The sequence below is a fragment of the Meriones unguiculatus genome, chromosome 12 (assembly GCF_030254825.1).
Source record: "Meriones unguiculatus strain TT.TT164.6M chromosome 12, Bangor_MerUng_6.1, whole genome shotgun sequence".
Lineage (NCBI taxonomy): Eukaryota > Metazoa > Chordata > Mammalia > Rodentia > Muridae > Meriones > Meriones unguiculatus.
Genome location: NC_083360.1, coordinates 97212107 through 97239534, shown reverse-complemented (window position 1 = coordinate 97239534; position 27428 = coordinate 97212107). Strand labels below are relative to the sequence as shown.

The window sequence follows — 27428 nt, the reverse complement described above, 5'->3', positions numbered from 1 at the left end:
TAATAGGATCTGACCAGATTTGGGGGAATGGAGATAAGGTTAAACAATAGTAGAGGCAATCCTCTCCTACGCCATGTGTCTCTAATCCTCTCAAACTGTCTCCAACAAACAGACACGGATCAGGTAATGCATTATTCAGAGCCAGCTCGGCAGTGCGTAAAGGACTGGGTTTGGCTGGTTAAAAGATGAACTAAATGCGATAGAAAAGAATTTCAGAAGACTGCTGTTGTTTAAAAGAAGGAAAATCCTAATCATTCTATTTTACCAGTAAACACTCATGAGCCAGATGCTGGGGTGAAAACCTGTTAGTTCAGAGGGGCAGAGTAGCACCCAGATGACCTTTCTTCTCAGCTCAGGTCCAGATGGAGAAAAAACCCAAAGACTCACCAGCTCAACTGACAGCCTAGGAGAAAAAGGCCAAAAAAAAAAATCTAGGCCTTGCTAGCTCAAAGCCCAAAAAGCCAGGGAGGTACAGAAAGGAGTTGCTGAAGCCTAAGCTAAAGTCAGAGATTGAGCTTGATAGTTCTTTCTTCTCCACACTGTCTTAAATACCCCTCAACTCTTAATCCTCCTACTCTTTAATCCCTGTCAGCTGGTTTCTTGCTCTGCCTCTTGACCTAGGGTTAACTTTATTAAATCTTGTGTACAGAAAGCTCTTGGATGAAAGGTGAGTGCTAGGGCTGGGTGAACCACACTGTAATTACCTGTTTGTAATAAAGAGAAAGTCCTTTCATTAAAGGTATGTGATAAGGCTCAACTACACTAAAGAAACAGGGTTTTACAGTTCACAATTTTGGGAATCAAATATCTTGCAACAAACTGCCATGGCCACAGCAATAGAATTGGTATTCTGGGATTCATTGGCTTCTTTGTGAAGCTGATCCATATTCCTATTAATAACATTATTGCAGGTGGCTGAGTCCTTTTTAGTCACTTTATAGACCAGGCTGGACTCAAACTGACTCTGCCTCCCCTAGTGCTGGGATTACAGGCATGCACCACTGAGCCCAGGTGCCTTTTCTTTTTAAACAAAAGAAAACTGAGGGGTTTTTTTGCTTTGTTTTGTTTTGTTTTGGGTTGTTTTGTTTTAGTTTGGTTTGGTTTAGTTTAGTTTCGAGACACAGGGCTTCTCTTGTGTATCCTTGGCTGTCCTTGAACTCACCCTGTAGACCAGGCAGGTCTCAAAATTACATAGCTTTGCCTGCCACCTCTTCCTGTCCACTGGAATTAAAGGCATGCACCACCACTCTTCTGCAAAACTAAGGATTTTAAGTGATTATAACCAAGGACATTTATCAGACTATCCAGTGATTAATGTCTTAATTTCATAGTAGTTATCTATATGCTTCATATTAGTTTTAGGTATCCATATAGTTCTTTTGATATGAAACATTTATATTATTAAATAGAGACAGTAGGATGAAAACTGTTATTTTACTTCAGCCTTAACTGTAAACAGATTTATTGATATTCATTTATTAGTGAAATAATTGTGCTAATATTATATTTTATAATCATTGTTAAACTTTTATTTGGATTTGCAAATTACGAATTCTGTAATTTGTTATTACACTTAGCTTCCTTCCTTCCTTTTAGGACCTGCAGTTCATAAACATCAATTCAATAGTAATGCTGTGACAGACATTAATTTGGATAATGTGTGCAAGAAAGGAAATACTTTATTGTGGGATATAGTGCAAGATGATAATGCAGTAAGTTGCATAATAAATACAAAAGGACATAAAAATTACAGCACAGTGCAATCTGGATAGGTACTAACTAAATATATTTTTTGTTTTGTAGGTTAATCTTTCTGAGGGATTAATAAATGAAGCCGAGAAACTTCTGTGTTCTTTGGTTTGTTGGTTTACAGACAGACAGATTCGAATGAGATTCATTGAAGGCTGCCTTGAAAATTTAGGGAACAACAGGTAAAGAAGAATTATTATTTTCTTGTTGAGTAACAATTCCTTTTGTGCCTTGTACAGAATAGGTATACTGTTTTCATAGTATTTAATGTGCACATACCAATTGCCTGTTCATCAGTTGTGATTTTCGATTTCTTTTTTGGGCTTGTGTTCTTACAAGACCAGCACTTTATCTCTTAAGGTAGTTTGTTTTTTATTCAGCATCCAGATCTGCTCCTCTCTTGACAGAAGCAAAGGATTAGTATTACTCTCTTGTATTTTTTTAATGATTAGAGTGTATTTATTTTCAAATTAATAGGATTCATTATAATATTTTCATACATATTTTCTTATTTATAGTAATAGGCTGTGTTTATTTTGCTTTCAAATTGCATTAAATGTTCTTAAAGTTTCTCGTGTATATAAAGAAGTTAACTTAACCTAAGTTGTAAACATTTTAGAAACCCTATTTTAAGGAAATGAGTTTTTTTCCGTTCTTTTGGTCTCAACTTGTATAGTATATAAAAGAATGAGATTAGGAACTCATGAAATTGAGTATATAAAATACATAAAAGTGTTGATATGTTATTAATACTCCAGTAAAATAGAGTTTTATAAAGTAGAACATAGTCTCTATGATCACCTGCACCTGTCATCCTAGATCTTGAGAGGTTAGGACAGGAAGGTTGTGAATTTGAGGCCAGTCTTGACTGTACAGTGAGATCATATCTGCGCGGTGAAGAGTGAGAGCAGAAAGAGATGTATTCTCTGACAGATAGTGCATGTTTTGGTGACATCTGGCCTTAAACTACTCACAATGACCTGCTTCTGCATAGTAGTTTTAGCAGAACAGCTTTCTTTGTGCACTCTTTTGAATGTCAGCCCTCCACACAATGTTTTTTTTTTGAAAGTAAAAAAAGGGCTAGTAGGCAAAGGTGTTCCTGCCAAGACTAAAAACCAGAGTTTGTTCCTTTCAGCCAACAAACTGGAAAGGAAAACAGGTTGTAGAAAATGCCTCAGTCATTAAAGGCTAGGCTCACAACCATAAATATAAGAATATAAGAAAAGTTATCCTCTGACCCTCCACAGGTGTGCTGTGGCATGTCAGTGCCTCACACATACAAACTAAATATAATTTTTAATGTGTATTAAAATTAATATTTAATGTGTTTTTATGTCTGTACCATGTCTGTGCCTTTTGTCTGTAGAGATCAGAAGTCAGGTGTGGGAGCCCCTGAAATGAGTCACACATGGTTCTGAGCTACCATTTGAGTGCTGGGAATCAAACCTGGGTCCCCTGGAAGAGTAGCCAGTGCTCTTAACCACTGAGTACTCTTCACTAGCCCCAGTTTTACTCTATTTATAAAAATTGTTGTTGAAATTGCATTCTATAAAATATTTTGAAATTTGCCTTTGTGAGTCGGGTCTTTGTGGCATATATCTATCATCCCAGCACTTGGGAGGCAGAGGCAGGGGGATCTCTTTGAGTTCTAGGCTAGCCTGGTCTACAAAGTGAGTCCAGGACAGCCTTCGTTCTTGCTACACAGTGAAACCTGGTCCCAACAAAACAAAACAAAACAATTTGCTTTTGTGATTATGATGACACTATTGTCAATTTTTCCTTTGGTTTCTTAATGATTTTATTTTTGTAAAGACAAGTGAAATTGATACTTTATGTCGTCTTATGCATTTTTTTAAAGGAAAAAAATGATAATGGTTCTTAGAAATGTACAGTGATGGAATACATGCCTATCATGTACAAGGCCTGTTTGTTCTAATCCCAGCAACACATACGCTTTTATGCACATACATACCCAAGAAATAAAACCAGTAATGCTGGGCCAGTAAGATGGTTCAGTAGCTAAAAGCACATGCTGCCAAACCTGAAGCGTTTCATCTCCAGGACTCATATGGGCCTCTGGCTCCATAAGTCATACGTTGATATCCACATACATGCCTTGATTCAGGTGCAAGCATACACATACAGGCAGGTAGACAGAAATAATAAGTAAAACACAGTTATTCTGCAGGAAGCTTGAGAGAGGACATTTTAATGTTTTAGAGTTTAGACTGTAGATGCGGTTTATGTGATAGAGTGTTTGCTTAGTGTGTACAGACCTTGGTTTAATGTCTAGTACATGAGCCAGGGCTAGTGACTCAGGCCATCAGGCTTACTTGGAAAGTAATTGTTTTCTCACGGAGCTATTTTATTGGGAAACATGGTTGGCCATTTCAAAACCATTACAAAAGTCAAATATTTATTCAAAATATTTAGTAAGTTCTTGGATATCACAAGGCGTTATCTTCATTACTGTTCGGTTACACTTCAGTTTATACCAGCGTGGTATATTCCTCTCCAGTTCTATTAAATACTGTTTCTTTTCTAGTTTTTTACTACTTCTCTGTCTTCATCCCTTAGACTTTTATGCACCATATTATATTTTCATATTCCTTGAAAATCTTGCTTTATTAAGTCTTTTGGAACATTTTAAAAGCAACTATCTATTTATTATATAGCTTTGTGTAGTTTTTAATTTATAAAACAGCAGCACCTCACCGCACACACACAGTGGATTGTACCCAGGACCTTATAGATGTTAGCCAAATAGTGGACTTTGTGCTGTATTCCAACCTAAAGGTAAGTCCTTTAACAACTGAGTTGTATCCTCAGCACTTTCCTTTAGATTTTAGAGTGATTACTTTTTATTTTTTATTCTTCTTTGGAATATGAGGTGTATTTTTATTAAAAATAAGTGTATAAGGCAATGGTGATCAGTTTTAATATAAACGTAATTTTGAAAAAGTGATAAAACTATCATAAACATTTTTTAAAGAAAGAAATTTACATACACTTTAAAAGGCTCTTTCACAGGGGCTGGAGAACTGGCTCAGTGGTTAAGAGAGAGAGCACTGTCTACTCTTCCAAAGGTCATGAGTTCAATTCCCAGCAACTACATGGTGGCTCACAACCATCTATAATGTGAACTGATTCCCTCTTCTGGCAGGTTTAAATGCAGATAGAACACTCATATACATAAAATAAATCTTTTTTTTTTTTTTTTTTTTTTTTTTTTTAAAAAGGGCTCTTTCACCTTGGATTTAAACGTGGATATTTTTACTTTGTTTCATTTGAGTTAGTTGGCTTTTTGTTTGTTTTTTGTTTTCTTTTTTTAAATTTGTTTTAAGACAGGTTTTCAGGGCTGGAGAGATGGCTCAGGAATTTGGGAGCATTGCTTGTTCTTCCAGAGGTCCTGAGTTCTATTCCCAGCAGCCATATGGTGGTTCACAACCATCTATAATGAGATCTGGTGCCCTCTTCTGGCGTTCAGGTGTATATGCAGGCATAACATTGTATACATAATAAAAGAAATAAACCTTAAAAAAAAAAAAAAGTAAAAATAAAAGGACTGGTTCTCACTATGCAGCCTGGAACTCACTTTGTAGACCAGGCTTGTATTGAACTCACAGATTCCTGAGTGCTGGAAGTAAAGGTATGCACCAACAATCCTGTATCTTAAATCTTGGTTTAAAAGTTTTGAAACTTGAATTTTTTTGCTTACATATATAAATTAGGCATTAGAAAAAATTTTTTATAAGCATATATTTATATGTCAAGTGCATTAAGAACTTATCCACTTAGGATTTCTGTGAAAATCTAAAGAGTAACTTACTTGTTTTATTCTTTGAATTTGTGCTTATTGTTTCAGATCAGTAGTGATTTCACTTCGTCTTCTTCCAAAACTATTTGGTACTTTTCAGCAGTTTGGTAGCAGTTATGATACACATTGGATTACAATGTAAGTGAATAAAAGAAAATACTTTTTAAGATTTTTTGTTTTTGACATTTATATTATCAGGTTTGTAGTAGCTTTTACTGTGCCTAAGGAAAAAATGGGTTTCATAATTTAATTTTGCCAACCTTTTCTGCCTTTAACCATGAGAACATTATCTGTTAGTAGTTCTTTGTTTTCTTTGTAGTTTAATTTCGTGGCTAATATTTCAAACAGTACTGTAGCATTTGATGCTGCAATTCTAAGGAAAAGGTAGTTTTTGTATGTGGCAGCTGCAGACAACTCGTGGCACAAAATTCTCTTATAATAGTGGTAATCTTAATGCTACATTATTATTTTTATACTTACGGAAAAGTTACAACTAACAAATGTTAAAATAATTCTTTCAAGGACAATGCTGTGGTAGGAAAAAGCTCTAGTCCAGTGTGCCCAGTTATTCAGCATTTTGATGTATCATGTATCTGTCATTTTCAAACCTGATAAGCGTGTTTGTTTGGTTTGTATATTATTTTTTATTTTTGAGACAATCATACTTTGTTGTCCTGTTTCACGTGGTGCTAGCTGTATAGTCCATAGTTGATGAGAAAGTCTCCAAAAGAAAGCCAAACTAAGTCAGTATTTTTCTCCCTTTACAGATGTCGAATTTTTAATTTAGAATGCTAATTATGGGGGCTGGAGAGATGACTCAACTGTTAATACCTCTGGCTCTTTTTCCAGGACTAGATTCTCAGCATCCACATGGCAACTTGAAAAGCACTAGAACTAGGGGAGCTGCAGGCTCTTCTGGTTTCCTTTAGGTACAGCATGCAAATGGTGTACAGACGAACACTTAAGCAAAATACCCATACACATGAAAAATTATAGTAACATTTTTTACCTTGAAATTATTTAATTAAAATTAGTGTATGGTGCTTTGCATGTGTGTATGTTTGCACATCATATGGGTCCAGTGCCTATGGAGGTCAGAAGAAAGGGTCTTATCCTTAGGGATTTAAGTAGTAGATAGTGGTGAGCTGCCATTTGTGTGTTGGAATTGAACCTGGGTTTTCTAGGAGAGCAGCCAGTACTGTTAACTACTAAGCACAATTTAACAACAAAAAGAGAGAGAGAGAGAGAAAGAGAGAGAGAGAGAGACAGGGTTTATTATATAGCTTTGGCTAGTCTGGAACTTGCTAAGTAGACCAAGCTGGCCTTGAATTCATAGAGATCCACCTGCCTACCTTGTGTGTGCTTAGACTAAAGCTGTGTGCAATCAGCTGGACATGGTGATGCATGTGTTTAATCCCAGCAGTTTGAGGCCAGTCTGATGTACAGAGGAAGTTCCAGGACATGTAGAGCAACACAGAGAAACCCCGTCTCCATGTGTAGCCAAGCCAAACCAACCCCAAAAGTTCTATATTTGAAGATTTTTTAAAAAACTTCCTCCGTTTCAGACATATCTTCTGTTCTCTGACTCTTTCCCTTTTAAAATTGGTATTTTCTTTTAATTGGGCCAGGTGGGCAGAAAAAGAACTGAACATGATGAAGCTTTTCTTTGACAATCTGGTATATTACATTCAAAGTATAAGAGAAGGAAGACAAAAGCACGCACTGTAAGTACTTTTTCCGAGTAAGTGAAATGATTTCTTTTTTTCTGACAGATAATTTTCTGCTTTCCTTTCATTAATATGTTAAAAGCATAACAACAACATTTTAATGTAAAATTGTAAGACAAAAAACATTACGTTATAAGATTTTCCAATGATGTTACTTGATTCTTAGAAAAGTTAGGTTGATTAACTTGGGGCTTGGTTAACTTTCACTAATGAAATTAATTAGAAGTCTTTGCTGTTTAGAGTTAAAAGTAAACATTTTTTCCAGGTGACACTGGTACTCTGGAGCTAGCGGCAGGCGGGTCTCTGAGTTGAGGTTCATGACCTTCAGAATAAATTCCATTACTGCCAGGGCTACACAGAGAAACCCTGTCTTAAAACCATTAAAAAAAACAGTAGATATTTTTCAGAAATCATTAGTATTTTTTTAGTAGGACCAGGACTTTTATTTTAAAATTGTAAACGTACTTCCAGAATTATTTATTTATTTTACTTTGTGTGTGTGCATGTTTTGCCGTCATGTACACCTATGACATTTGTGTCTGTGTGTTGCTTACTGCTTAGCCTTTCCCCCTAATTCCAGCTATTTTCATCTTCACAAAAGGCACCAATAGACACAGTAAAAAGCCACTAAAGAGGAGGAAAGGTACTGATGATGTTAGTCTTTAGAATAGCAGTTCTCAACCTCTGGATCTTGACCTTTGGGGGTTGAACAGCCCTTTCACAGGGTTCATCTAAGACCATCAGGAAACATAGGTATTTATATTATGATTCATAACAGTAGCAAAATTACAGTTATGAAGTGGCAATGAGAATAATTTTATAGTTAGGGATCACCAGAACATGAGAAACTGGAGAACCACTGCTTTAGATAAAAACTTTTTTTAATTTTATTTTATGTGCATTGGTTTGAGGGAGTTACAGACAGTTATGAACTGCCATGTGAGTGCTGGGAGTTGAACCTGGGTCCTTAGGAAGAGGAGACAGTGCTCTTAATCACTGAACCATCTCTCCAGCCCCTAGATAAAAACCTTTAACTTTGCATCCTTAATAATAAATATAGTGTAACTTTTATGCCACTTTTGATATTTTGCACTTAATAGAAAAATACAAGCGTTTCTGTTAAGTTGTAGTTATCTGTTAACTAGGAGGTAGGTTAGAGATTAGGCTGTCTGCTAATCTATGCTGGCAAAACAGTTTGAGTAATTTGCAATGCAGTATGTCTTTTGTGTGTCACTGAGGCAGGAACTCATGATTTACTCTCATCACAGAAACTGATACTTCAGAGCACAGTCCACTAGGTTGCTGAAGAGATCTCCAGATGGAAATCCAGTTGTTCTCACTCCTTACCTATCCCTGAGCTTTCAGGGACTCTTTCTGTGTAGATAGCCTATAGAACTCTTCTTTCTGGTGTTCAGGCTGGTCACATTCTGGTCATCATCTAACTTTTAAAACCTTACCTTGCAGTAGAATGTGGCGCTTGGCAGATGCCTGCCAACTTAATTCCTAGAAAGCTTTGAGAACTTATTTACTGAACCAAGCTCACAGCCACCCTTATACTAATTACTACTAAGTTTTGTTCAGTTATTTAGGTTTGAAATAACATTTGTAGTGCCAGACGTCGCATAGGTTGTTGTTTGTGAACTAGATTTGTACTGTGTTTCTTAGGTTAAATAACATCCACGTGGCTAGTGACGACAACATGCACGGCACAGATAAGCATGTAGTCTCACATGTATTTAAGTTACTTTTAATTGATGTGAATATCACACAGTTTAAAAATGGCATTTCTTACCATGCATGGAGAGGACCTAGATCCCTGCTCAGATGTGGTCCATTGGCAGCCCAGTCTCCATGAATAGGGTTCCTGAGTAAGGGGAGCAGGGGCTGCCTATGTCATGAACTTGCTTACCTGCTTTTTGATCACTTGCCCCTGTTGATAAGGCCTTCTTAGGCCACAGAAGCAGAGGATCCAAGCAGTCCTGATGAGACTTGATAAGCTATGGGCAGATGGTAGAGGAGGAGAACTGCCCCTTTCAGTGGACTAGGGGAAAGGGATGGGGGAAGAGGGAGGGAGGGAGGGAGGGACAAAGAAAAAATTCTAATGGGGCAAAGAAAAAAAATCGAGGAAAATATCTTTGATCAAATGGATATAATATTAAAGAATTGAAATATGGTTGAGGTAAAAATATTTGTCTCTCAGGATCGCTAACAAGAACAGGACAAGCATATGGGTGACTACTTAGGTAAAGTACTAGAGAATGTTTTGGAAAGAACCAGGAAACTAAAAAGGACCCTTCCTTTGGAATGCCCTTGTCCAGCCTTACCCCAGCTTAGTAACTCTGATGTAGTTTTCTAAGCCTGGCCAGTTGACTCGTATGTCTTTGTTAACAATTTTTACCATTTGAAACAAATAAATGTTATATCTTTGTGCAAAAAAATGGCATTTCTTTTGTTTACTGATGATTTTTTTATGTCCTTTTTTTTTCCTTTTAGCTTTTTATTTACATTAAAAAAACTAGAGGGCTGGAGAGATGACTCAGTGGTTAAGAGCAGTGGTTGCTCTTCAGGAAGGCTTGGCTTCTTGGTGGCTTATAAACATCTGTATGTCCAAGATGAGGGTATCTGATACCCCCTTCTAATTTCTATGGGCATAGGCAAAGCATTCATGCACATAAAATAAGAAAAAGTTTTAAAAAAATTTTTTAAAGGCTTAAAAATGCTAACTTGAAAGTACTTTTTATTATAGTCTGGAAAATTTTCATGAACTTCTTAATGAATGCAGTTGTAAACTGTCTAGAATTTTTGCATTTTTGGTGCATGTTATGATGAGGAATATTAAATATCTTACTCTAAGATACAGCATCTTGTTGGGTGTGGTAACATAGACCTGTGATTCCAATGCTTGACAGGGTGAAGCAGGTTGATGGCGTTGGGTTCAAAGCCATTCTTATTGCGCAGCATGGAGCCCCTGCTTTAAAACATACACAAAAGAAGAAAGGATGAGGTCTTTCGTTAATCATTTGATGTCTTTGTAGGTACAGCCATAGTGCCGAAGTTCAAGTTCGACTTCAGTTCTTGACCTGTGTGTTTTCGACCCTGGGATCCCCTGATCACTTCAGTAAGATTGGATTTTCTCTTATTTGCTCCTGTGTTTTCATGTGCCTATTAAAGGTACACGAGGAGATAGCTCCGTAAATACTTGCATCAGACTTACCAATTAAAACATTTTGATAAACATCAAATAAAAAGCCCGTGGTTTTTCATAATAATTTAATTTTTGTGCGACGATCACTGAATGAGCATTTACTATTAATATTTTTGTAGACATTATTATAATATAATTAGGGCCATGATAAATTCTCTTTCTGGTTTCACTGCTTTCAAGTGTTAGTTTCTCAAGGGGTAAAGTACTCATCTTAAAAATAAAACATTGGGGATGGGAGAACATACTTTAGAATAACCATCTTTCATCATTATTTTATAGAATCCTGTAATTTTATTTAAAAATAGTCACAAATATTATACTTTGGGTTAATTTTTCCAAAAATTATTTGGGGTCATAAGTGGTATTTCAAATAAGTTGCAGTTATATTTCAAGTAATTTGAGCTGTTTCAAATGGGGGCTAAATTTCAAATGGAATGGGGGCTAAAGCCAGGCATGGTGGTGCATACCTCTAATCCTAGCACTTGGGAGGCAGAGGCAGGTGGGTTTCTGTGAGTTTGAGGCCAGCCTTGTCTACAAAGAGAATTATAGCACAGTTAGGGCTGTTACACAGAAAACCCCATCTCTTAAAGAAAAAGAAAAAGGAAAAGAATGGCGGCTAAATCTGAATATAGTTGTTCTTACTTAGAAGAGGAATCTGGATTTGTTGACTAATGGTTTTTTTTCTCAATTCACTAATGGTTGCTACTTCTCTTCTGAGTCTCCATGTCAGAATAGCTTCATTTGTTAAGCATTATCTTTAATATTTGTTAAACATTCTCTTTAATATGCTTTGGTTAATAAGGTCAAACCGATAAAGTTATTTACCAGCCTGAGATGTGTCACCATCACTTTAAAGAGTGATGCTTATTTATGCTTACTCATTCCTTATTTATGCTTGAGATACACCACATTTTCTCTTGCTGTTTTAAGTCTGTAATTCCTTCACATTCAGACTGTAAGAAGTATACTCAACATTGAGATAAGAACAGTAAAAACAAAAGTAAGAAATCTTTTTATAGCATATTTCTGTTTTGTTTTATTAGGTCATTGTACCACAGTGACAGATTACCAAAAGTAGGAATATATGCCATCATCTTATACAGAGATGATCAGTATAAATCATTTCAGATAGCTGCTAAGTTTTGTGTTTATTTTCTACAGTATAACTTCTTGAGAAAAAAATTATTGTCTAGATAAAAGCACCAAAACCAAGAATCAGAACAAAACCACCCAAAGGATAATTATACTTATATTTAATTACGTTGGATACATTAATACAGATTTTCACTGTCCCAGTAGGAACGATTTTGAAAAGTTTATAGCAAACACTAGCCAGGCGCAGTTGTGCATGCCTGTAATCTCAGCACTCTGGGAGGCAGAGGCAGGCTTTTTTCTCTTGAGTTTGAGGCCACCCTGGACTACAAAGAGTCCAGGACATCCAGGGCTACACAGGGAAACCCTGACTGGAAACACACACGCATATGCGCACATGCACACACGCACACACGCACACACAAAATCTAACAAATAACAAATGCTTATTCATTCATTCATTGAGTGTGTTTCAGTGGTTCAGTGAATTTTTGCATGTCTTATGTCTATTAACCACAATCCTTTCTATTTTGAGAAATCTTTATATTTATCTTGCTCCTTTTAATAACCTAAGTTGTGTAATAACAAATACTAAACATTACTTCTAGTATATGTTATCTTGTCGTCTTTTAAGATGTGTGTGTGTGTGTGTGAGAGAGAGAGAGAGACACAGAGAGAGACAGAGACGGATGGGGATGGACAGACTGACATGCAGACACGTGCTGGTGCCCCAAGCTAGAACAGAACTTTAGATTTCCTGGAGCTGGAATTAGAGTCAGTTTTGAAGTGCTGGATAGCGATGGTTGGAACGGAGTTCTGTCCCTCTTAGAACAGCAACCTTAACCACAGAGAAAGCTTTTCAGCCCTAATGTTGGCTCTTAGCAACACATGTTCTTAGAACATCATCTATGCATTGTATGTTACTTTGGACACAGGGCACCACTGTAGGGTCCTGATGGTTCTAAACTGCCTGTATAGCATTAAGTGGCTTCACTCAGGCTTCCTGTGGCCTGAGTGCTGAGATTCCTGTTACTGAAGGGATGAAATCTTTCATACATTGATACTTACGTGAGTGTTTTCTGAAATTGCAGAATGCCATTTGATTTCTTAGTAAAGTGAGTGTTTTTGCTCATTCCTATATTTTCATACCCCCCAACCCCCAGAATCTAGGAAACCACGGCAGCCTTTGGAATGAACTGGTTAGGTTTAAAAATCATTTGGATTCTCTCTTTCTCTTTTTTTTTTTCCTTGTTCAGACTTGTGATTGCCTTGTAATGTATCTGTATCTGTTCTTGTTACACTTGGGAATTCTTTGGTTCTTGGGTCAGAGTAACTATGTATATTTCATCTGAATCTGGCATGAGAACTAAGTGAATCCTTTGTATTTTATCATCTCCTGTGCTTTTCTTTGTTCTTCATAAAGATCTTTTCCATAGTTTATAAAAGTAATAGATGTTAACCTTCATCTCTCTGGACAACCTTTGGGTATGTCTTCTGTAATCCTCAACAACATGTTTCCAGTTACTGTTATAATACAGTGATGTATTCACAAAATCTTTTAGACCTACTATTGGATGACTGTTCTAGAATACTTTGTTTTTAATTATGTGTCATTGTGCGTATATAATTATATGTTGTGTATGTGTGTTTGTGGGTATATGCACATGTGTGGGTACTCACAGAGACGAGAGGTTTTAGATCTTCTGGAGTTGGAATTAGCCATCTAATATGGGTACAGGCTCTTAAAAGTGCTGACTCATTTCTTCAGCTATGTATGGTGTTTTCTACTTTGATAGCGTAAGTTAGTAGAATTTCTTTTAAATACTTTATTCAAGATGCTGTAAGCTAGCGCCTTTACATATTTGGCTCTAGCTGCTTTTAGTGCAATGAATTAGGACCAAAATGTTCTGTATACTCTTTTTTAAAATTTTCCTGATGGAAAACCATAAGGAATTACTACTGAGCTAGTAGTTACAACATATATGTTTTATAAAAACAAACTACATATTCAACTGATGTTCAAAAGGAGTGTATAATTTTTTTTTTACATAATTTATAAAACACAAGCTAGATATGGAACTCACCAAGAAGATGCTGGCAGTTGGGATACAAGTTATAGACTAGAGTGAGCATTGTAGCATGATCCTGTTTCATATTTGCATCCAAAATTATTAATGTACAAAATTTATCACTTTTGTTTAGGGTTAAGTTTAGAGCAAGTCGACATTCTGTGGCATTGTTTAGTAGAAGATTCTGAATGCTATGATGATGCACTTCATTGGTTTTTAAATCAAGTTCGAAGTAAAGATCAACATGCAATGGGAATGGAAACCTATAAACATCTTTTCCTGGAGAAGGTAATTTTACATCTTGGAAGTTTTATTGGCATATTTTCTTATGCATTTTAATCTCTTAAAATGACTTCTGTACCAATCTTTGTCTGGTTTTTCCTCATTTCTGAGTAGCTTTTAACTTGGACAAACTTGGTGAATTTATAATAATTAGAATGATGTTTAAGGATGGCATTAATCATAAATGTTGGTCTTCAAGTATTTATTCTTAAAAACGTTTGTCCAGTTTTGAAGTGTCTACCCATAATGACAAATATAGGACCTTTTCTTGAGTTAAATTCCTGTACTTTCAGCCTCTCTTTTGGCCACTTAAAAGCTAATACCTACATTTGTTAGCTACTTGGAAAGGCCTTTCAGGAAGTGTTGATAGTAATGATGTGTGTGTGTTTTCTTTCCCATAATCAGGTACTGTAGGTAGTCAGTTATTTTATAAACTATAACAAATATCAATGACAAAACAGGTATGTGTTGGGTGTGGCAGTGCATGCCTATAATCTCAGCATTTGAGAGGTAGAGGAAAGACGAGGAGGCATTCAGATGTCAAACATAGCAAGTTCCAAGTCAGTCTGGGCTGACTGTGTCTCAAAAATAAGGCTTTTTTTTCCCTCTCCCATTTTCTTTGTGCTTGCTTGTTTATTTTTCTTTCTTCAAGACAGTTTTTTTTTTCTTCCCCTGTCTAACAGCTGTGGATGTCCTGGAACTCGCTCTGTAGACCAGGCTTTCCTCAAACTTGGAGAGACCTCCCTGTCTCAGCTTTCCAAGTGCTGAGATTAAAGGCTTTCACTACCACTCATGGCTCCCTCTCTCTCTCCCCGCTCCTCTTTCTTTCTTTTGATATTTGGAAGGTTCCCTGTAAACTCAGTATCTTTGAATATATACAAATGAGTTTTACGGCAAAGCAAAAATAGATTTTCACTTTTATATTATTCCCTTCAATGCAAACTACATTTAGCTAGATAGCTCATAAATGTATATAGTCATAGTATTAAATAGATATCAAATGTTTTTATTTACCTCCTGTTTTATGTGTGTATATCTTCAGTTCTCAGTATATATATGAATTTATATAAAGGAATATATGGATCCAGTATATACGAATTCATATATATGTGTGTGTGTGTGTGTGTGTGTGTGTGTGTGTGTGTGTGTATATATATATATATATATATATATATATAATTGAAGCACATAACAGACAGGTTTATTTGAAGCATACTTCTCTTTAGGCTTTTCACGAAATAAATTTTATTAAATTATTTAAATGTTTATATTCTTGCCAAATCTAATCTTGTAATTTTTCTTTTACATTGTTTTTAGTAAAATTAATAATCATTCTCTCTTATAAAATAAAATTTGTTAACTTTTTTTTTTTTAAGATGCCGCAGCTAAAACCTGAAACAATTAGCATGACTGGCTTAAACCTGTTTCAGCACCTATGTAATTTGGCTCGATTGGCTACCAGTGCCTATGATGGTGGCTCAAACTCTGAGGTAAGGCTTTAGATTTATTGTTTTATCAGATCATTTTGTGAGATTTTTCTTGTCTTCAAGTTAGATTACCAAGTTATCTTTTTGTAAACTTTTGACTATATTATGAAGCTTGATTTTATTTCAAGTTTTAAAAAGCTTCATATTTTGAGTAGTAAAGCAAATTTGGTGTGGTTTTATATTGTTTTAATTGCCAAAGAAAACTGGTTTTGATTCAAAAAGCTTTGTTATATACTCTGTTCTTTCATTCTTGCAGCTCCTTGAAAAGATAAAGTATTTTATGAAAGATTTAATTTGTATGAAATGACTTATTTGCATGTGTACACACTTGCGCTCATGTGGAAGTCAGAGAACAGCTTACAGGAGTCAGCTTGCTTATTCTACTCTGTTTGTGCCCTGGGATATCTAAATCAGCCTACCAGATTTGGCAGCAGGCATTTATTTGCACTGAGCCGTTTCTCTGGCCCTGAAGTTGAATATGTTTGCTGTTTCTTATAGCTAAGCTCCTCTTTATATCAATATATACTAACATTTAATGTATGTGTACTTTATAGTTATTTTTCTTTTTTAATAATCCAGATGGAAAAAAAATAAAATAAAATAAAATAAAAAATAATCCAGATGGATCATTCATTATGATGAACTTTCTGCACATTCTTACAAATTTCTGGTCTTAAGCTTTAAAATGTGCCCTTCCCTTTCCCCATGTTGCAATGTATTTTAGTGATTGTCACTATACTCTTTTAAGATAATTTGTTGCTCAAAGGTCTTCTAGTTGGTTAATCAATAACTTTATTTTTATAGTATTATTTGCAGTTAAAGTTGTTGTTTATCAGGAGGAGAAATTGTTATTTATCTCTGTGGTATAAAAAAATAAATTCAGGGGCTAGAGAGCTGGTAAAGGTCGTGAGTTCAGTTCCCAGCACCCACATGCTGGCTCAAACATCAGTAGTGAGATTTGGTGCCCTCTTCTGGTGGGCAGGCACATATTCCGGGAGAATCTTGTATAAGTAGTAAATACAAAAAAGAAAGAATAATTTTAGAGCTGGTGATACAGCTTAGTTAGTAGCGTGGTCTCCCAGCAGTCACAAAGCCCTGGGTTTCAGTACCAGCACCATATAAGCCAAGCAGACAGAATGGTACAAGTATATGCCTATAACTTCGGAATTTGGAAGATGGAATGTGAGGGATCAGGTATTTAGGTTCATCTTTGGCCACATACTGAATTCTAGGTCATCCTGGACTATATGAGATGTTGTCTCACAGAATAATAATTTTGCTTGTATCTAATATATTTTCTTTATCTTTTTACTTGCCTTTCTCTGTATAGTGATGGGTTGGTTAGTGGTTTTTTTTAAATAATTTATTTAATTTTATTTTATGTGCATTGGTGTAGAGGTGTCAGATCACCTACAACCGGAGTTGCAGACAGTTAAGAGCTGCTGTGTGGGTACTGAGTCCTCTGAAGTTACATGACATCTCTCTAGCCCCTTGTTAGTGTTTTTTAATCTTAACACCAGTTTTAGTAAGTTTCAGTTTAATTTTAACATAATGAGATATTCTTAATTTGTTCTGCTTCTGGGAGTTCACTGAGGCTATTAGGTCACCCATTAGAAGACTTTCTCTGCTCATATTTTGAGAGCTTTCACTTCAGCTGTTTCTGTGCAGCATTTAGCAGGACCTTTTCTTAACTAGCACATAGTTATCACTAATTTGAATAAGAATTTGGTTACAGTGTCTACTAAATTACTTGTGATTATATGAAAATGGTAACTTTATCAGTATAACTTCGATGAAAAGTATTAAAGCTCTTTGTAAAATTATAATTTATTGGTTTTATTTCTTGTGGCATGTGTTTTTTGGCATGTTTTATATAACTGAATTTTCATATTGTATAATGTATTAAGCATCATTGTCTTCCTGCTTTAAATAAATACATTTAGTTTCAAAAGTTCTTCATTAACTGGAGTTTTGTAACCTTTTGCAGATTATTATTTTGCTAATGTTGAAATACTATTAATTTCCCTCATAACAACTTGTAAAACATTAAATTTAATGTATAATTCCATATTTGATATATCAGTTTAATAATTTGTCATCATTTCAGAAACAAAATTTAAAATGTCTGATTTTTGTTTCTTAGCTATGTGGTATGGACCAATTCTGGGGCATTGCATTAAGAGCACAATCAGGTGATGTCAGTCGAGCAGCTATTCAGTATATTAACTCCTACTATATTAATGGTAAGTAATTTTAAATAATGCTTATAAAATAAAATTTAAATTTTTGTAAAATTTCCCTTTGTGTTTGTTTCTTCAAATTTTTTTGATAATTTTATATTTTTATTTTGTTTGTGATTCTTTTTCTGCATGTATGTGTGCCGTATGTGTGTAGTGCCACAGCGATCAGAAGAGAACATCAGATTTCATAAAACTATAGTTAGAGAATTTTCATGTGGGTGCTGGGAATCGAACCTGGGTCATCTGGAAGAACAGTCACTGATCTCAATTGCTGACCCATCTCTTGAGTCTGTTTCTTTTTCTGAGGCTTAGTTTTTCTCTGTCTCCCAAATTGGCCTAGAGTTCTCATTCCTTCTGCCTCAGTTTCCTACGTGCTGCACCAGCAGCCACATGCCACTACTTGCATTCTAATCATCATTTTGTATGAAAGATTTGATTAAGTTTCAGTTTGGCTCAGTTTCTTTAATATCGTAAATAAAAATATAAAAGTGTAATGAATATATATCTGGGTTTCAGGTAAAACGGGTTTGGAAAAGGAGCAAGAATTTATTAGTAAGTGCATGGAAAGTCTTATGATAGCTTCTAGCAGCCTTGAACAAGAATCACACTCAAGTCTCACAGTTATAGAAAGAGGATTGCTTATGCTGAAGACCCATCTGGAAGCATTTAGGAGAAGGTAATTTTGTCAAATTGTAGTAAATAAATGAATATCAGTATTTTTATTAACATGTCTAAATGTTTTCATCATGTTCTTATTGTGGGTATCTAGGAAACATACTTTTCCCAAATTGAGTGGGTTGTAATGGAAATAGTTGCTATAGAAAGTTAAGTATCATTTTGCCATTGAGCAGGCAATATAATTTCCTTATAAGTAAACAGATTTTAAAATCTTTAGGGTCTCAGCAGTTACGCATGAGTAAGAAACCCTGAACAGAATTTCATTTCTACTGAGGTGCTAATTATTGACGGAAAAGGAGGAACACGGACACTGAGACAAGTTACACAACAACTCCCCACAACATCACATAATCTTTCATACTTTATCAAGTTGAATCATTTGTTTCATTTGCTGTTTTTTTTTCTTCCTGGACTAGGAGAGAGTATTTTAATTTTGAATTTCCATTTACCATGGAAACATGACCAAAAATTTCTGTGTTAATGAATATCTGTATAATTAATTTAGACATACCCTGTGTAATACAGAAATAAAGCAAATTAACATTTATGAATATACCAACCGAAATGAAAGGTGAGTAGATAGTTTTAATTACAAAATTCTGTTTGTTAAAAGTCATTGATCAATGAGTATAAATGTAAAAAGTACTAAGAACTGTGTTGAAAATTTGTAAAAAAGTTATAACTTCTTTCAACTTCAGATCTTAGTTTGATATTTACAAAATCACATACAATTTATATTTTTGACATTTTTTTAAACTGTAGGAAATAGTGAGTAATAAAAAAAATCCTACACATTCCTTACAACATGTACACATGATTTGAAGCATTCATGGCAGTGCAAGATTCTTTTATGATTGTTGTCTGTAGGAATTTATTTAATGTTTTTGAAGAAGGTATGAGAGAATTCTTGAATTTTTGCATGGAAACATCAGAGCCTCAAAACTTTAAATACTTTAGAAAAATACAAATAAGCAGACGTGGTGGTTTAATTCAATTTAATTAATAAGTCATTACAAACTTGTGTAACACAAACAGTATACTAAGATATGATATGGTAAATAGAAGTCTCCTATAATTGCTTCGTTTTTTTTATCAGATATACTTAGTGTTAATGATAGACTAAATAATTTGTAAAAGAATTTTGTGCTGTGAAGAGCAGCAAACTTGGCTGTACCAGTACTTAATATTAAGTTAAATACAATACAATAATTTTTGTTTCCAAAGGTTCAGTAGTACTTTTTATGAGTTTATGGAATTTATGCCTCAGTATTCCGTTTCATAGATAGTTTGTCCTGCTGTGGAGACATGTGCGGTATTCTTCATATGTATCTTGGTTTATTTTCATGCTAAAGTTAGGATTGCTTTTAAGTTATATAAATATCTGTAACTAGTAAACTATGAATTGCATAAAATGTTAAAAATGCCGGCCAAAGTAGTAGTTAAAAGTTATATATTACCTAACATCTTATCTTGTATTCTTACATATCATATGTTCAATATGCTTTATTTAGTGTTGCAAACTTAAAATTATGTAACAGATAAAAAGTTTGAAATGGCGTTCGTATAAAAGTGATAGTAATATCTTAAAGAATAAACCTTTTAGAAAAAGGTTTAATTTCAATGGCGATTTTCTTTCAAAAGTGGTTTTGTTTCTCAGGAGCAGTAGGCAATATGTGGAAACATTTGTTGTTATTTTTATCATAGTTTGGGGTGGGAAAAGGTTGTGTTGGCTCTGACTGGATTGAGACCAGTGTTGCTTAAACACAGGTATGTAAGATAGCCTGCCGATTCTCTCCAGGAACAATATAAATTACTGAGCTTAAAATGGCAGTGGAGCCCTGTAAAGCAGTTTCAGGACAGCCAGGGCTTCCCAGAGAAACCATATCTTCAAAACAAAAAGAGAAAAAGAGGAGAGAGAGAGAGAGAGAGAGAGAGAGAGAGAGAGAGAGAGAGAGAGAGAGAGTCAGTGGCACCACGGTGGAAAGTGACAACTTGAACTGTGCAGTAGAAGGCATTCTACATTCTACTCTTAGTCATAGACCTGGATATTGTTTCACTTCTAGGAAATAACTTCTGTCTTCTTCTTTTAGAGATCCTGGTTAGTATTAGACTTTTCAAAAAAGTTAAGTTTTTAATTTATTTTAAATTTGGGAACCTGTCTCATGTTTTCCACAACTGAAAAAGAATTAGAGACTTTCCAAGTATTTAGTATATGTCATGCTAGATGCCTTCGGGAAACAGCAGATTCCTCTCAAGGATATTTTATTTTATATGTATGTTTTGCTTATATGCATGTATGTGTGCCAGGTGCATGCCAAGGTCCAAAGAGGCCATAAGAGGGTACCATATCCACTGGAACTGAAATAATGGATAATTATGAGCCTGGATGTTTACAAGAGCAACATCAGTCTAGTCCACTAAAATTAATTTTTAATCCAGTTTATTTTTGCATTCATGGATGAATTCAGTTTCATTTTGTTAAGCTTATTTACGTAATAGGAATCTCTGTTCATATTTGAAGAGTATTTCTGTAGAATGTCTTTCACTGAAAACCTTTGGTTTTTGTTTTTTAAGTATAAAAACGATAGTTTGTTATTTCATTATTAGATTAATGTTGAGTTGTTTTATTTTCCTCTTACTACTTACCCCAACCTTTAAATAACTGTATAATGGGGTTTTCTCCTTCAATTATTTTTCTTAATTATGTTTTAATTAAGAATTCTTAGCTGTATTTATTTCTCAAATCCTCACGGTCAATCTAAAATTTTATAACACTTTATGGACTTTCCCATTTTGTAAAATATTAGAAACTTCTGTAACATTGAAAATGTTCACAATTCTCTGTGTGTGTGTGTGTTTTGTTTTAGGTTCGCATATCATCTGAGACAGTGGCAAATTGAAGGCACTGGTATTAGTAGTCACTTGAAAGCACTGAGTGACAAACAGTCTTTGCCTCTAAGAGTTGTATGTCAGCCTGCTGGACTTCCTGACAAGGTAGTTACAGGGCTTCACTTCCAAATTTGCTAACATTTTTCTTTTTAAATCTTTGGTTGTTTGTTTGAGTGTGGTTTGTTTGTAATTTTTAATTGTGTTGCATTTCCTATTTCAGATGACTATTGAAATGTATCCCAGTGATCAGGTAGCAGATCTTAGGGCTGAAGTAACTCATTGGTATGAGAACTTACAGAAAGAACAAATAAATCAACAAGCTCAGCTTCAGGAGTTTGGTCAGAGCAGCAGAAAGGGCGAGTTTCCTGGTGAGTCTTACGTTTAAGACAGTTTTAGGCTTTGTTCTGTAGCAAATGTTGTGGTCCTTCTTGTGTTGCTCTAACATTTGCTTACATGGTAGGGTGGTGTTGCTGATGGGGTTTTGCTGCTGTTGTTTTTTTTTTTTTGTTGTTGTTGTTTGGTTGTTTTTTTTTTTTTTTTTTTTTTTTTTTTTTAAATAGGACCTTATCTCAGGATTCTAAGCTGAGCTAGACTGAGTTGGACTCAGATTCTTAGGACTCCTCCTGCCAGTGCTTCAGAAGTGCTGGGGTTATAGATGTGAGTCACCACACCTGACCAGACAGTATAAGCAACTGAAATGTGTTTCTCTCTGTCCTGCAAAGTATAAAATCAGGGTAGAAAGTGTAAGTATAACATGAGAATCAGGAGGGACAGGTTGTGGAACCTGTTCTACCATATGTGCTCCAGTAGTAAAACAGTTCATCAGAATGGCCACTGTGCATTTATGTGCTAAGCTTTTTTCGTGGTCTCCCATCCAAGCTTTTTGAGCATAAAAATGATTTGGGAATTGAGGCACAAACAACTTGGACTTGTTGTTGACCTTCTATGTCCATTCACTGCCTAGTTTTATCGAAGAAGGTTTTGATCTAGAAGTTTTGAGTTAGGGGTGCTCAGTAAGTGGAGGATGCATGTGCTTCAATCCCTGGAAAATTCTTTACTCTGAAACACTTTTAGATATAAGTGTTCTGTGTATGTTTAGGTAAGAAAGACGATACCGTTTAAATTTAGCCAGGGGAATCTGAATTCGTACATTTTAGATAGGAGGATTGCTGTGTATTTAAAACAGTGACCTAAAAGCTGATTCTTAGATCTTAAATTGCATTTGTGTGTCTCTCATTTTTTAAAGTAAGGACTATCTTTGTATCTTTTACTAAGTAGCAAAAGATTTCATTGCAGTATGTTTAAGACAAAATCCATTGCCTGGCAGTAGTGGCTCACGCCTTTTGTACCAGCACTGGGAAGTAGAGGCAGGTGGATCTCTTGAGTTCTAGGCCAACCTGGTTTACAGAGTGAGTTCCAGGACAGCTAGAGCTACATGGAGAAACCCTGCCTTAAAAAAACAAGAGAATGTAATCCATTTTTATCTTCTAAAGCATCAGATTTTGGGCCAGTGATACAGCTTAGTGGATAAATGTGCTTGTTTGCCAAATGATGACCTGATGACCTAAGTTTGATTACATGGTAGAACTGGAGTAGCACCAGTTGCCAAAATTTATCTTTTGACTTATACACATATACTATGGAATGCTTGCTTCCTTAGACACACACATGCATGCACAGAAAGGGGGGTTATAAGGCTAATCAATTTAAAATAACAATCTTAACAGAAGGTTTTAAAGAACCAGTTACTGGTAGAAGACAACAGACTTGTGCTCAACTCTACCTCTTAACAATTACTTTCTTCTTAACTCTTTACTCTCTGCTGAGGTAGTTAACTGATTCCATAGATATCATTCATGAAATACCAGTAAAAATAGGAGTACATATATTTAATCACACTAGACATGTTATACTTATGATCTTTTTTGTCATCTTAGAAAACATTTCCTATTAATATACACAGAAAGTTGCTGTATTATTTATGAGATGTGAGTTTTCTATAGGACAGAACCTTGATTTATTTTACTTCCTTTTCTTCAATGAAAATTTAGGTTTATTCCATTCATTTTTCACTTCCTCCCACTTTTTCCTTCTCTTTTTTTATTCTATTACTGTGAGTAGACTCAGAGCCTTATGCATGATCACTTTGTTACAGAGTATACCTCAGCTCTTTTTAAAATTTATTTGAGACAGGATCTTACTTGCAAAATTACTGAAGCTGGCCTTGAAATCAAGGTCTATTTGTCATCTTTTCCCACAGAACTAAAATTACAGTTTATTGAAGATTTATTTCTTTTTTCATCAAAATATTTTAAAAGGGCTTTAATTTTTTCCTAGTGATAGTCTGTGTGTTTCTGTCATACTCAACCCAGTTTACTTTTTTTTTTCTGCTGTTTTTAAGGTGGCCTCATGGGGCCTGTCAGGATGATCTCGTCTGGACATGAATTAACAACAGACTATGATGAAAAAGCACTTCATGAACTTGGTTTTAAAGATATGCAGGTATATACATAAATTGTGGTTTGAGTTTTGGTTATGTGTGTTCCTAGAAAGTTAACAATTGAATTGTTATGTTAGATGAAGTCTAGTTGAGTAGTTCTTACTACTGTGCGTTCAAACTTAATGTGTTTTTCCTAGTTTTCTTATTTTTTTCTGTCTGTTCTCTTTATTTCTTCCTCTCTCTCTCTCTCTCTCTCTCTCTCTCTCTCTCTTTTCTTCTGTAGATGGTTTTTGTATCTTTGGGTGCACCAAGGAGAGAACGAAAAGGAGAAGGTGTTCAGCTGCCTGCATCTTGCCTTCCACCACCTCAAAAGGACAACATTCCAATGCTTTTGCTGTTACAAGAACCTCATTTAACTACTCTCTTTGATTTATTAGAAATGCTTGCTTCATTTAAACCACCCTCAGGAAAAGTGGCAGTGGATGACAGTGAGGTAACGATCAGATTTCTGTCCCATATATTTTATCTTTCTATTGAGGTATTAATACTTTTAAAATCTCTGAACAATAAAGCCTAGGAGCATTTCTATTTGTTTGTTTAATTTAATTTAGTTTTGTTTTTTTAAACAAGATTTTCCTGTGTAGCCCTGGTTGTCCTAGAATTTGCTTTGTAGACTAGGCTGGCTTTGAACTCACAGAGATCCCCCTGCCTTTGCCTCCCAAGTGCTGGAGTTAAAGGTGTGCACCACTACCACCCAGCCTAAATCATTTTTCCCCCAGTTTTTTTTTTGTTTTGTTTTGTTTTGTTTTGTTTTTGGAGCCATTTGTTTTTTGGTTAAGTATTTTAAGTGCTTAATATGACCTACATGTACTGTAATAAAAGTATTGTTTACAAGGATAATCAAACTAGTCAGTTTGAGGCTACATCAACTCAATTGAGGGAGACAGATGGACGATATGCCTTATAAGTAAGCTGACATACTTTTCAGATAAAATACGTTTTCAGATCAAAACCTGCCATGCAGTTAATTCTAAGGGGAACACGAGCAGAAGAAAAATGTGTATTTTGTTTTGGTTTGGTATGATTTCTGTGAGATCATGTAAAATCTAAATTAGAGAAATGAGAAGAAACTAGTTATGATGGTGAAAAATTATGTGTATGTAGCAACTCATTGTTTATAGTATTACTGTTCTTGTTTTCTGTGATATAACGTCTCACTTGGGTTGCGCAGTCTGTACTTGAACTTAGGAGTCATTTGAGTGCTCTCCCTACAGGTATATGTCACTATATCTAGTAGCAGTCTTAATTCTGCTTGTTTGTTTGTTTACTTGCTTGTTGGTTAGTGTGGAGGCCCAGTTTCACATCTCAACCTTGTGGCAATCCTGTTTGAGATTAGCCATCTTACCTGTAAGTCCTTTCTTTTAAGAACTTAATCAAGGCAAGGTTAGAGGTAATGAATAATACTTGGAAGTTGACGAAAGAGTAGAATGAAAGTATTGAGATTGGAAATGAAGGCAGAGTGAAATAATAATGTAAATCTTCTGGTCGTGAGCAGTTTCCATATTATTCAAAGTTTAGTGAACAATATTCACGGCTCTTACATAGAGGCAGATGCACATAAAAATAAATAAATCTTAAAAAAAAAAGAGCAAACAGGAAGGAGCAAAAATTGTCATGTCTTGATTGAATGGATTCTTTTTTTGTTAGTTTTTAAACTACTGATAGTATTGAGGAAAGGCATTATGAATTTTCTAAAATGTGAATGTCATATTTGAGGAATGTAAGCAAAGCATAATTCAAAAATATAAGGATAAAAGGGGAGGATGTAGCCTTTGCTATATTCAAAAAATGCATTACTACCATGGCAAGAGTATGAGCTTTTTCTGTGGGTAGTTCATAATAATGCTTAGGTGATAGATACCATGAAAGGTATACTTACTGCACAAGGCTTACATAGTAACCGACCTGTGTTTTTACTTGGAACCTTCATCAGGGTTACACTAGTCTTGTTCAGGAAGTAGTCCACAACATCAATCACAGAGTATACTTACCATTAACAATCGCCAGTGAAATTTTTGTTAAATCAACAACAGGTTTTCTCTCTGATTTAGACCATACTTAGCATATCTTATATTGTAGGTCCTTTAAATTCATAACAGAACCCTAGTTGCATAATTTGGGGGATTTTTTTATTTTATATTCAAAATTAAGTCTTGTGTGTAGTTTTAATAATTTTTAAAATATATTTGTTTGTGTATCTCTCTGTTTCTGTGCTCACATTCATAGAGATCAGAGGATAACTTGTAGAAATCAGTTCTTTCCTTCTACCATGTATGTTTTTGGCTTCTAATTCAAGTCATAAGACTTGGTGGCAATGCTTTTACCAGCTGAACCATTTCACCTCCTCCTTCCTCACCAACCTTTTAAAGAAATGGCAGAATCAGTTTCTTCTATTACATTTATTTATTTGTGTATGTCTGTGTGCATGTTGTATTCATGTATCACAACACAAATGTGGAGGTCAGAGAATAGTTTGCAAGAGTTGGTTCTCTGTTTCCATTTTGTAGGTCCTTCCTGGGGATAAAACTCAAGTCATTGGGCTTGGTATTAAGCATCTTTTTATCTACTGAACTGTCTCACCAGTTCTGGATTCATTTTGATTATGGAACTCCCACTGACATACTACCCACAGACTCAGATTGCCTTAGTTTCTTCATCAGGATTGTGAAAAGACTAGGTTTACTGAAGAGTCTCAGTTCTGAAGTCCCCTGTCTTCAAAATGCAGTTCATACAGTTGTTATATTTTCCTTATTAAAAGATTCAACCTAGAAATGAAAATTATCAAAAAACATTAAGTTGGAACTCAGGTTATCAGGCTTGTGGTTTTACTGGCTCTTGATTAGGTTTTTGAGACTGGATCACATTGTGGACCAGGCTGCTCTCAAATTCACTATATAGCTGAGGCTGGCCTTGAACTCCTTATCCTTCTGTACAGTCTTTTGTTTTTTTCCTGGACAGGATATTACTAGATAACCCAACTTGACCTTAAACTTCCTTTTCCTTCAGCCTCCTGGATTCTCTGATTATATAGGCATACAGCAAGACATGCAAGCTTTGACTTACCTTTTATATAATGGACTTAGACAAACACAGATGGTGTGTTTATAGATCCTAGAACCAGAACCCAACACATACAGAATGACTGTTCCATATTGGCTTGGTAAAATGATTATTTTGATAGATCTTAGTTGTTACTGATAGACATAAACTATTTCTCTGGTATTCCATGTATTTTATTAACCCAGGGAGTCATCATGGTTGAAGCAGTAGCAGTATAATAATAAATAGACTTGTACTTTATGGAAAATGCCAGGACTTTAGGTTTTCTCTTTTGCTGTAAATCTCCTCCAGCAGTGGTACTTAGATAGGGCAGTGGATGAAAACTTACTTTAAAAATGGGCTTTTGGAAATGGCCTTTTTCTAGTCTTTGTTATACTTGCTTACTAACTATACTTATAGTTAGTATAGTTAGTAAGTATACTAACTATACTTACTCAACCTAAATTTTATCAAATGATAATGGAGGAAAGCAGATTCTCTAAAGTTTTGTGTTTTCCTTTAATCTCTGTTCATAAATAGGTCAAAATTTAATTTACCGAATCTTTGTTGTAACTAGAATGATAATGTGCAAAGAAGAAATAGTAAAGAGACTTGAACTTTTTGAAACAGACGGTTAAACTTCTATTTCAAAAG

The 27428-nt window shown here is 35.1% G+C and overlaps 1 protein-coding gene across 5 annotated transcripts in view; it reads left to right on the top strand.

The window, feature by feature from the left end:
- Positions 1–27428, top strand: part of Usp34 (ubiquitin specific peptidase 34) — a 179470-nt gene that overhangs the window by 65887 nt on the left and 86155 nt on the right. For all 5 annotated transcript variants that reach the window (XM_060365151.1, XM_060365152.1, XM_060365154.1 and 2 more), the window contains 13 exons: positions 1597–1712; positions 1804–1931; positions 5615–5704; positions 7195–7290; positions 10329–10411; positions 13793–13947; positions 15318–15431; positions 17572–17671; positions 18185–18344; positions 21214–21340; positions 21456–21603; positions 23637–23737; positions 23959–24168. In XM_060365151.1, the coding sequence (XP_060221134.1) occupies positions 1597–1712; positions 1804–1931; positions 5615–5704; positions 7195–7290; positions 10329–10411; positions 13793–13947; positions 15318–15431; positions 17572–17671; positions 18185–18344; positions 21214–21340; positions 21456–21603; positions 23637–23737; positions 23959–24168 (1628 nt within the window). The remainder of the gene's footprint in view (positions 1–1596; positions 1713–1803; positions 1932–5614; positions 5705–7194; positions 7291–10328; positions 10412–13792; positions 13948–15317; positions 15432–17571; positions 17672–18184; positions 18345–21213; positions 21341–21455; positions 21604–23636; positions 23738–23958; positions 24169–27428) is intronic.